This window comes from Fulmarus glacialis, unplaced genomic scaffold (assembly GCF_000690835.1).
Source record: "Fulmarus glacialis isolate BGI_N327 unplaced genomic scaffold, ASM69083v1 scaffold36148, whole genome shotgun sequence".
NCBI lineage: Eukaryota > Metazoa > Chordata > Aves > Procellariiformes > Procellariidae > Fulmarus > Fulmarus glacialis.
In genome coordinates this window covers 28900-41166 of record NW_009229686.1, presented here as the reverse complement: position 1 = coordinate 41166, position 12267 = coordinate 28900, and the positions used below count along the sequence as shown (strand labels likewise).

Below are 12267 nucleotides of genomic sequence, written 5' to 3'. Positions count from 1 at the left end.
TAGTTGCTGGCCAGGGTTAAACCATGACACCCACGCGTACTAATATTTGTACCTAAGTCCTGCCGCAGTGAATGGGTGCTTACTGCTAAATTTTATGGAGCATATATATTTTTCTTCATCCCAAGCAAAATAATCCAATTTTTGTTTCTACTTCAAATGTAACTGGCTTTCTGCTTATCAAACTTCCACAGAACTCTCTACCCCATGCTTTCCGTTAGGAGAAGTGTACTAATGGCAAATGAAGGTTGCTCAAAATTGCAAAACATAGCAGCCATCTGGAACTATTGCAAATTGTTACAAATTAAAGAAGCCTTAAACTTTTAACCTTGCCTCACATGGATACATGTCCCAATATACCCAGAACAAGCAGTAATGAATATCCACCCTCACCTGGTACTTGAACACAGACATCCACTGAACAAAACCTTTGCTATACTGCAGACCTACATTAGGGACCTTTCAAAACCTGTATTCTTTCAAAGTGACTACTGATAAACACCAACATATTTCATTTATCTGCTACGATTCCTAGTATTTTTGCATTCACGCTACCAAGACAGTGTTAGCGTACTGAATCTTGACGAAATTCCCTTCGGACATTTCTTCCCAATTAATCTAAGGTCACATATTCTGTTTTGATTTATATGACTCTTTTGCAGGTTTCTAGTTTTGTATTACCCATTAGTTTATTAAATGCATTTTCTACTGTATTCTCCAATTTGGATATGCAGAATATTGTTTCAAATCCGTATTTCATAAACGGATTTTTATCCAAGTCTCTGTTAGTGAATCAGAGTAAATCAATCTGGTTACAAATCACTGTAACTTCAAGTTCATGAACTGATATTGTCACTCGTCTCAGATCAGTGGCTAACTTTGACTTCTATCAACCCAACTTTATTACTTTCTCCTGGGACTGTATCATATCATTTTTCTTATGGGTGGTCATTTTATTAAAGACACATCGTTAAACCTCACAGGTTATGAAAGCCCAGTTTAGCTCAGTCCTCAGGTAGGACTCTCCCAGAGGAACTCCCAAGCTCCATCTCTGAAATCACAGACAGTTTTGTGTTGACATTTGGCTTTAAAAAATTTGGTTTACTTTCTACCAAAACTCTGCTGGTTCAGTACCTTCAAGTAACATGAAAATCCATTTTTTATTTAAACAAATGGCTTTTATGTTTCCTGAAATGCCATAGTGGTTCCATGTGACAATACAGGAATGTGAAACATTGGAACATACCCTAACAGCAACAGCATCGCACTTTTTGTGACTACAAAATTGGAAGACTTTGGACTAGATGGTCTTTCCACACAGAAGTCACAAACAAGTTTGTTTCATGAACACAAAAGTGTGCTTGCAGAAAAAACCTTTCTGGTGCTAAAGATGAAAAATTTAAGAATAAAAACTTCCAAATCTTAATTAAAAATTAAATTCTACAGATTAGCCATGTATAAAAGTGACACGATATTTGAGTAGCTTCTCTTGTACTCCCATGAAATGCTCTACAGTTACATCTAACAAAATAATAACGTTAAACAAAAATCCCAAAACACGCTATGAGTTTGAGCAAGAACAGAAATAGTTTACCTAATTTATAATGGTTATAACACAGAATTATAGCACAGAATTATAGATTGTTTTACAGACAAAAAGTACTTTAAAAATTTCTATGTGATGATGAACTAAAACTTCCTCTGAGTTCATTACATTTTCCTAATTGACTATATTCCAGAGGCAGCTTTTTACTTTCATACTAATTTTTCCTTAATTGCCAAAAGGGTACATCATGTATACCATCTCCTTTCTATATAAAACAAGCTGTCAGAACTTAAAATGTATTGAAACTTGGCCAAAGCAGTCTTTTATACGCCAGCTGGCAAGCTCTCAAACCACAGATAAGGTCTGAAACATTAAGTGGTTATATTTAAGATGCACAAAGGAAAAAACCACTTGCATAAAAACTACAGAAAAACAAAATACAGAGAGTTGCTATTAGTCCCATTAAACTTGTGAGAGCTGCTAGTTACAGGATGTACAGGGACGAATTATACAGGGCCTCTCGCACCTGCAGAGTCGGGATCAATAGTGTGCATCCTCTTCCCATGGGGAAAGTAAGAGACTATAAACAATTTAAGCATTTAAACACTGTTAGGTACTTCTGTAGATTTGAAAACTATGAATAAAACTGCAAAGCGGATCGCCCAAGGACTTCAGACTATCCAAAACACTGTTTTAGACTATCCAAAGACTTGGCACTATTATCCATTGCTATTGTTAGCAAATATAGTGATGTCACTTGTCCAGAGGTAGTTTATTTATTGTTGTTGTTATAAGTAAATATTTTTATTGTTATCGGTTTCTAGTCAAAGTTCGAAAATAAAAATATTTCAGACAAGTTGAGAAACATCTTTTTGGAGACTGCATTTCCTCAAAGACTGACCAAGATCCTTTAAAGAACTGTCTTTTTAAAAACATGAACCTCTACTTACTACATGTATGATAATAAAAAAAAATCTCACAGAAGAATACTTATTACGTAACGCTATGATACATTATTTATAGAAATGGTATTTTAACAAACATTGAATAGGAAAAAAGTAAATATACTTGAAGAAATACCTTGAAAGTACAATAAAACCCCTACTAACTATGACTATGTCCGCTATTTTTTCCTACCGCAAAGACTGATCATAGAGGATTTTTTTTAATAACAGCCTAAATTGTATTTTCAGTACTAGAAAGAAAAAAAATTGGAATGTCTCAGCATCGTAAGACTCTTTAAAATTGTTTGAGGGTTAAGAGCACCTGTACTAGCAAAACAAAAACGTGGGATTAATAAAGTGAACTGTATTAATAAAGGTGCAGTTCAAGTAATTTCAACTACACTGAAGTCTGCTGTTGCACAGCTAGCTATCCCAGGCAGGTATCACACCGTTTTGGTTACACATCCAACGCTGCCAAATGCGCTGTCGTAGGCGAAGTTGGGTGACTCCTGCCTGCAGGTGTGACCCAGGAGCCGACGCACCCAGCGGCTGGGAAAGCCAGCTGGGCGGATGCATTTCACACCACTGCCTCCTTGAATTCTGCAGCGTGCAGCACTCCCTAACGTCATCCCGCTCTCAATCACCTCCCACAAAAAGGAGGACTCCTCAAACTGACGATTATGAGAATCTTGTAGAAATAGACTGTAATTCCAAGAAACACGTCCCAAGGTGACTGGAAACAGGCCTGTTTTTTTTATTTCGTGCTGCTGTAAATCAGGATAAGTCAAATACTATTACAGTCCTTCCCTGGCCTAAAAGTATTTTACTCAGGCATACTTTTCCTGTCATGTACCTGAGAACATCTCATCATCACGCAGCAGTAGTCAGCCTCTCTCCTGATGGCAAAATCTTCACAGCAACTTACTTTGTCTTTACAGCAAAGAATACTTAATTAAATATATGCTAAAAAACCATTTTGCTATAACGTAACCCTTCTACTTAAAATGAAAATACTTGACAAAAGTTTTAATTTTTATCCTGCCATAATAGATCATTTCCTTGCAAGAATTAGTGTATGATGTGAAGATGCTATTAAAGTTCCACTGTTTACTGTATCAAACAATTACAAATACTAATTCACTCTTTAAGGAAACACACAGTTTTGCATAGAAATCTAAGCAAAACTTCAGACGTATCTACAGCTCACAGAAGAGTCAATTCACACGTGATCAAATTTATCAGATCTTGTTTACACACTGCCAGACAACATGCTGAAGTGAGAAACAGAACTGCTTCGCAATGCAGTACCTCCCCCAAAAACATTTCTTTAATCCATCCAACAAGTTCCCATTCTATAAGAGACTTCAACAGATTCGTCAGTTAATGTACTGGGTATAGTGTACAGTGACATGGCCTCCATTTGCAGTGGAGAACTGCAACAATTCTTGTACAAATTAGAAATGATGCTGTGCATTCTTCTGCTTTTGTTTTATGTGAAGAGGAAAGAGAGAGAGAAAAAAGCAATTCAAAATCTGACAAGCCTTGAGGAAATGAATGACGAGAAGGATGGACCCAGAGGCAGAGCAATGTATGCCTCTGTGAACTGTGACAAGACCATCATGCACATTGTTATGAATTATGTAAAACAGCATAAAATTGTACCATGACTGATATTATTAGGTACTGTCGCTCCGACAGGGACAGGGTTTCATCCACAAAGGCAAACCCAGAGTCTGGACATACCTCATTCTTCAGTAATTAATGCTAATTTATTCTTTTTTAAATCTTTCCCTGAAAATCCTCAACCTGAAGCTTAATCTGCTTGGTTAGATGAACAGTCCTCAGCTACTCTGAGTTTCCAGGGCTTCAGCTACCCCAAAATATGAACTTGTCTTCCTTGACCGAAAAGTCATGTCAATATTACAGCCTACACTAATTTACTTTGTTTATGCTGGCAATGAACCTATCAAAACTTAACATGTACACAAAGCTATTCATATGCTAAATGATTTATGGTCAGAAATATCAACATCATACCTTGATTTTAAATTCCAGTTGGGAGTTAATTGTGTACATCATTTCTGTCCTTTCCATTTTCCGAGCACCTTCGTTGCATAAACGCACCAGCTAGAAACAAGACATTTATTTAACAGGTTTAATGTACTCAAGACTTGTAATAAACTCTTGTTACTTTATAAAATGCACTGCTGAGGAAGCTTAAAATTTACAAAGGAACTGATGTTTTCATGCTGGGTCACAGACACAATGTTTTCAAAACCAGACTGAACACAGCCCTGAGTGACCTGGTCTGAGTTGGCAGCCAATTCCGCTTTGAGGCAAGACTGGATGACCTCCTGAGATCCCCCTCAACCTGAATTATCCTATCATACTATGATAATTATTTATTCTTCAGGGGAGTCCAGACAGTACAAAGGTTTGGCCAGAAGTTCTGACTGAGAAGGGTTATGATCCAATGATCGGCTCCAAAATAAACAACCTTCAGGACTGACACATCAGTGCAACATGCTGCCATGTCTGCTACGCACACCCAGCTCATTCACAGAAGAGGGTCCCAACACAAACGTTACAGTACCGTCTTGTTAAACTAAGGCAAACACTACCCTACAAAAAGTTTCATTGCAGCTGACCGTTAGAATGCAATTTTAAAGCATGCTACAATTTTATTGAAGCCTGCACATGGGGTGGGGAGCACATAAAAACGGGGGGCAAAGACAGAAAGGCGTGAAAATGCATTCCCCTTAACCCCGCAACATCACGCACGGATTTCCCAACTGTCAACGGGCCTTTTCTCCTTTCATAATCAAACACTTTATGCACCATATACTGTTCCTACAGAAAAACCCAACTGTGTTGGCAGCAGTACAGTGTTGCCAAATTTTGGATATTTTCATAAGTAATAACAGACAGTGATTTAGGCGTAAAAACGATCCCTAATGGCCTTTCTTAAATAAAACAATTTAGAGTTTTTATCCTTTAGTACTCTTCCTGTTTGCACTATTTATGCATGGAAAACATGAATTTTTCCCCTAAAGTAGTCAAGAATGCTCAAGGCCCAAGGTAATGTCTAGCCCCAATGTGCAGAGAAAGACTTTTTTTTTTAATAAAGAATGCCCAGTACTTCACATTTCACAAGAGTCTACGATGCACTATAGTTTCTGAAATTCTGAGATCTTGGAGACAAAAAAATAGCCAGATCCTTAGATCCTTAGATTTTCTTTTCATACCATAATGTTCTGTTTTAAAGAATTGTCTATTTCCAGAATATAAATATAAATATATTAAACAAATGGATTGGAATTTCCCACCAATTTAAAAAAATTGGTAATATGATTGCTCAGGTTCAAATGGAAGGACCCGGAATTTATTATACAAGTAAGTGCTGTTGAAATTCACAATCTGTGCATGGAAATGGACTTGTGCTCTTCTTCCGTCATTGATTCTTGGGAAAAAAAGCATTACTACAGGAGAAGAGAACAACTTTGAGCAACTGACAGAAGGTGGTCTGGTTAACTTAAAATAAAAGCAGAAAGAATGCTTAAGTTTGCTTAGAAGATTCAGACTTTCTTTTCTCTACTATCAGGACAGTGTTTTGGGTTTTTTTATATGTCTGGTCCACCATATGGCTTTCTGTTGGAATGACTGGCAGCAAACAGAATAAATTTGTCCAACTACACAATGAAACAGGTGAACAAAATATGTAGTGAACATGAAAATTAATTCTCAGGTGACTAACAAAAACCAAAAGCAGCCACTTCTCTCAGTGGATTTTTGAAATGACAAAAGCATGCCGTGCAATTTAGGCATGTGGTGCAATTTAGGAAGGAAAATAGTCAAAGCATCCGTATTAAACTTCTAAGAACACACCTTGCTCACTTCTTTCAGAGCTTGCTTGCAGTTCTCATATTTTGGTGAATCCTTAGGAGTTTTCTGACAAATAGTCTGAAATAAAATGTCAGTTACTTCAGAGGACTAAGAAGCACAGACTGTAACAAATACAGAATTTTACATACATATTAATTGAAATCAAAGAGGTGAAGTCAGCTGTGGACTGGGATAAATGAGAGAACACTAAATCACTTCTTCAGAGTGCTTCCTGACACTAAGGAATGCCTCCCTTGAAAGCTTTTTGGAGCAAAGTGATGTTTTGCACCTCTTGGCCAAGATGGCAACATGGTGGAGGAGGCAGGCCATATCCTTCCAGGAAAGGGAAAGTTTCTGCCGTCTTGTCTCTAACTTTCTACAAATCACAACGAAATTCCATTGCAGCCATACATAATCAGATTCTTCCTGTTTCAAGTACCATGTTAAGCTTTTCCTGGAAGCTGAAATACTCGTTTATGTATAACTGTACTTGCAATAAGAAAACTGTACCAGATTACTCTGTCTGACCTCTTTGTGGAAGGTAAGTATTTCCAAACGATTAATAGAAAAGGCTCTTAAGGCTACACTGTTATGTGTACCATGGAAAAATATACATAACAGTATTATTTTATTAAAACAAGAAAGCACATGGAAGGGAAGACAGCTGCAGCATCCAAACAGAGGAAGCGCTGGAAAGTAATGAGAAGTAAAACCAATCCATGAGTTACACGAGAGTTATATCTATTGACAAAGTTTGTTCTCATGAGTTTGTCTTTACCTCTAAGTCCTATTAGCAACAGGCATTTTGAATCAATGACAGACCTGTTAAATCACTTCTTTGATTGAGAAACAAAAACATCAGAAAATATTTTACGTTAAATTAGTATTGGTTTAATTATATTCCCTCCTCTCTGACTGTAGTTGGAGCCGTATTTCTGGTACTGAAACCTTAAAAATTGAATTCACTCTGAATTCTCAATATAAGGTTTACACAACCATCTCCAAGAAAAACAAACAAACAATATTGAAACAGTGGAAAATAAAATGCTTGGTTTGCTTGTTTAGATTCTTTTAGCTGAAGAGGGGAAGGAGCCGAAAAAAAGAAAAAAACCAAGAAGGGGAAGGCACACCTAGTGACACACGAAAGTAATATTGGATTATTATTCCATTTTTTTAACGTAGAAATGTACTGCAGAGAAGAGAGTATTCAATGTCCACGAACGAAGTAACTATCCAGATGATCAATCAATTAATCAGTGCACAATTTGCAAATATATAGGAGAACAAAATTATTAGTCCCATTTCTGGATCCTACCAATGCTAGAATCCGAGCCTGGATTTTAATCTGCACTATTGCTGGTGGTCCAGCTCATAAATTCAGTTCTAGCATCTTAACTGAAATACCACGAAACTTGGTGTGAACTTTGCTTCACAAATACTCAGTTGCACTTCATCACACTTCCTAAGTCACCCAGTAACTTGCACAGGAAGGAAACATCTCACAGTGTAACATGCTGGTGGGAAACCGAGTGTATCAATACTGCTCCACTCACGAATAGCTCCCGTGCCCTTGAGAACGGAGTTCATTCTTCAGGGTTACACTGTGACCCTCTTAACTGAGGGTCTTAACGACTCTGTTTCTGAAATTAAGTATTTACTGCAAAAGAACCCATACCTAATCTAGATAGGAAGTCTTGTTTTTTAAACTTTTAATTTTTTAATTAAAAATTAATTTTAATCCTAACACTATATACAATTTCTGTACTAGGTTCCTCCTTGGTTTCAGAATCGTTTTGACCCTTAATAATTTTTCTATTAGAATGTCTAAATATTTAGTTTTTGAATGAGGGGTTAGGAGCAGGGGGTACTGGTCACAGTAAGCGAACAAATGCTACAGTACTTCATTATCAATAGACCAGCATCTACAGCCCTGTACCTGGTGTAAGTAAGAAGACGTGAAGAGACTGGAACAAACTAGGAATTGAGTAGGAAAGAACGCTAGCATTAAAAGAACATGCATCAAGGAAAAACAGAAAAATAACTCTGTTCTCACATCCATCAGTAAGGGAAGACGAGTAACTCTCTGCATGGGAAGAATGAGGAAAGAGATCATCGGTAAATTCCGGCAATCTGCATGGGACTCTATCCGTGATAACACCTCTTTAAATGCTGGATTTGTGGCTCTGGTGGGAAAAAGGGGGAGAGAATTAAACGCTACGTTTTACCAAAGAAAGTTGCTAGATTTTAAATAAATCATTATTTTATTGATAGGAAAGTGTGGTTTGAAGGAGTCATATCAACTAAGCCTTCAGCTTTATTTACTTAGATATGCAAGACCAGTATTGACATTTAGAAGCCTCAAGTTCTCCCATACATGAACGTGAATGCAATCAGACTGATAAGTAACATACAATGAAAGGACATCTTTGACATTGATTAAACCGTACTTATCAGTGGAAAGGGAGTGTAACACATGACCACAAATAGGATTGGAGTATGCAGCCAGGCATGTTTCACTCTCAATTACTTCACAGGAACTTGTACATTAAGGAAAGCTATGCATGTAAGTACATGCTTAGTTGGAAGCCATAGGGTTTGCACGAAATACCACAGCCTACTACTCACTCCTACTACAAAGGGGGTTATTTTGCAATCATATTTTAAAATTAGTTCTTACAGTAATTTCTGCAGTGTTCGCTGCTGATAGACTTCATTGGTGCAGTACTTTACGTATGGATCAAATGTTGAAGAAGTATGCTTTTCAACTATATCACTAATATCATCAATGAAGATGTTGTTTTGATGTCTTGCTTCAAGTTCTTTAAAGAACCTGTGAAAAAAAAAGAAATTACTCATTTTTCAAAAAAAAAAAAAGCAGACTCTCTCTTGCAACATTTTACACTTCACCTGACACAATCCATGACTTCTATAACCTAATGACAACTTGAATGATTTGTGAAAGGGTGAGATCATCTCTCCTTCGGCAGAACAGTAAGGGGAATCTTTACACGCTACAAGTCAAAGGGTGGCGGTGTCACCTGGCAGAACTCAGCATAAGCAATGCTGGCAAAGTTACTTCCCATTCTCTAGCTGCCAAAACCGAAACAGCATTACTGATCTGGTTAGACTAGAATTTCCAGAACGGGGTTGAAAAAGAAATGAAACAACTTCAAGCACAACATTAAACGCATTTCCTCTTGTGATAAAGCCAGTACAATACTAGAAAAGTTCACTGAAATGGAAGTTACGTGTGAACTGCTAAACTAAGACCAAAAAAATACATAGCAGGGTGAGCTGGACAAGGTGCTCATGTACCATATACTTCAATCTACCATTAAAACCAAACACAGATTGAAAACAGTGAAAATGGGAACAGAAACCAAAATCCTGAGCTGACTTTTTCCCCTAAACATGCTTGTTCCAAGAACTTCCCTACTGTTCATCCACTGTTCCATATCTGAGTCCCTTTGGCCTCTGAAAGCTTTCCACTCCTCCTTGCACTTCTAATTTTACCAGAAAACAAAAGCCTTTATTTCCACAACTCTCATTAGAAATATTTTACTGTTTGGGGTATGAGAGCTCACACAGATCGGCATTAGATCTATTGCAGGGCATTAGAATTACCTACACTGACATCACTGCAATCCTTAAAAATCTAGAAGCTGCTGAGAATCTCTCTGATACTAGTCTTGCCTGCAGCCTTTCAAAAGATGATTCACTAGAACAATCCTGAACTCCCTAGAGTAAACCAGCTAATAAAAAACCTCTCATATAGCACAGAAAAATTAAGGAAATACTTGGAACACAGGATCTCACATCAAGCTAAAATATTTTGAAACATGTTTTATTTTATTTTGGCCCTTTATTACATTTTCTCATTACTAACACTGGCTCTTCAAAAATCTGTCACCTTGCAGCATTTCATTTTTTTTAAGTGCGCCACCAATGTTCTCCACAGTTTGTTTTACAAACAAACCTCAAACACGTAAGAAGAGGAGAACAGGATGAACAGAAGCTTATCATACGAGTGTTTAACAACATGGGTTAACTAAAATTCAAACATTTTTTCAGGTGTGCTTACAAGAAGCTGCCTAAATTGAGTGGTTGCCAGATTCTCACTCAGTCAATCACACAGTCAGAAGAATCAAGTGTGGGGCTTTTTGTTTGGGTTTTGGGTTTTTTTGTTTGTTTTTGTTTTTTTAAAGTTCTGACACATTAACTGCAGATTGAACTGACTGATGTTTATCAGTATTGTCATTTAATGAAAAAGAGGACACTGCCGACAAAGAAATATAATGCTGTCTACTACAGTGCACAGTTTTCTTCTCGCTCTTCCCTTTTAAGTGGTGCAGCAGTTTAACAGTCTTGCCACTTTTGGAAGGCAGAGTCCTCCAGTATCTTTCTATCCTCCACCCATCTTATTTGAATGCACAGAATATTTCAAGTTGTCACTTGTATTATGCTACGTATTTGTTTTTTTAGTATCAAGAACAGTACTAACTGGCAAAGCATACTAAGCTGCAATGAGGTCTTACACAATACATGGACAAATACTAAAGTTAACAGTTGCCTGAAATTTCATTGGGGTCCAAGAAGGGAAGGGAAAAAAAAAAGTCTCCAAGTCACAGAGTCTGCAATTTCTCATGAACCACAACAGTCAGATTTCAAGCGCTGACCACCATGAACTGCAGACAACTGGAATCCGTTTCTGCTCTACTCAGACATGTTTATAGTTGGGAGAACTTCTCAGCATGCTGCCAATTTACTTTGCTCAGGAAATCAGGAAATACAACATTTCTTTCTGCTGTATGTTATGGCACGCTGACAAGGTGTTTGACCATGCTGGGCTAGAACTTCCACTTTTAGATTTTATCTGGTGCTTCATCAATGACATCATCAGTCACAGTCATTGTAAGCAACAGTAAAAATCTTGGATAGTAGAAGATTTAAAAAGAGAGAGGGGCAGAGAGAAGCAGCATACTCAAGTCCCATCCCCCACAACACGTACTATAAGAACTATTACCTCTGGAAATCATGTATCAGAGTTTAAATCAAAGATTGTCTTTTTTTGCATTCAATGTGCTAATTACAATATACAGCCAGTGAACCAGACACATCATAAAAACCTTTTACTTAAAATTTTAGGACAGATTCTGTCATAAAGATCAGTACTGAGTAATCAAGTGATTACATTCAATTTAACCAACTACGAATTAGTTGTGCTGTGTGTCTGGCTGTTTTGCTTAATACCAGAAGGATTTATTTAGAGCATTTGTTTCTGTTAAATCCAGAACTTTTCTGGTTAAAGTTAAATCCAATTACGTGAAAGTCAAACAGCATCATAAGAGAGCATTTGATTTCTCTCACCTTGCCCTTATGTTGTTTAAAAGAAACGTCCAACTTGTAGTACTCTGAAACCCCCCTCTCCTAAAGGCTATGTGCCAAATTTAGAAATGCAGGTTTAGTTCATTTCCTGTTTGTTTCTTTTTACAGCACAAGATCTAGAAACACTAGAGATCTCAGCAACACTGGAGTTTGCCCTATCTTTATGACAAGGATTTTCTCCTTAAAGTTGGTGGCTCCTGCTAAGGGTCTTCTCATGTCTTTAGGCAGCTCATTAACAAGCTGGTAATCACCAACACGAACAATGTCCTAACACTTGCTCAGGCAATTTTCTTAAGCTATTTTTTCCTACTCGTTGGCACTGCTTTAATCAATGACTGATATCCACAACTTCCTCAAAAACTCCAGTTACTTCAGCTGTATAAACACAAATGCGCAGTGGCACATGCACAATGTTACAAACTGTTCCATACAATTCACCTTTATAAGGCCTAAACTATGTCTCATTTACAACTGCTAAACTCCCAACATCAACAGAAGTTCTACTTTAACAGA

At 37.3% G+C, this 12267-nt stretch overlaps 1 protein-coding gene across 1 annotated transcript in view; it reads right to left on the bottom strand.

Annotated features, from left to right (window-relative positions):
- Positions 1–2930: 2930 nt before the first annotated feature.
- LOC104081270 (rho guanine nucleotide exchange factor 26-like) overlaps positions 2931–12267 on the bottom strand; it is a gene marked incomplete at its 5' end in the record, with an annotated part of 38233 nt that continues 28896 nt past the window's right edge. The window contains 5 exons of the mRNA XM_009583942.1: positions 2931–3158; positions 4525–4614; positions 6373–6447; positions 8423–8552; positions 9047–9199. Of these exons, the coding sequence (XP_009582237.1) occupies positions 2931–3158; positions 4525–4614; positions 6373–6447; positions 8423–8552; positions 9047–9199 (676 nt within the window). The remainder of the gene's footprint in view (positions 3159–4524; positions 4615–6372; positions 6448–8422; positions 8553–9046; positions 9200–12267) is intronic.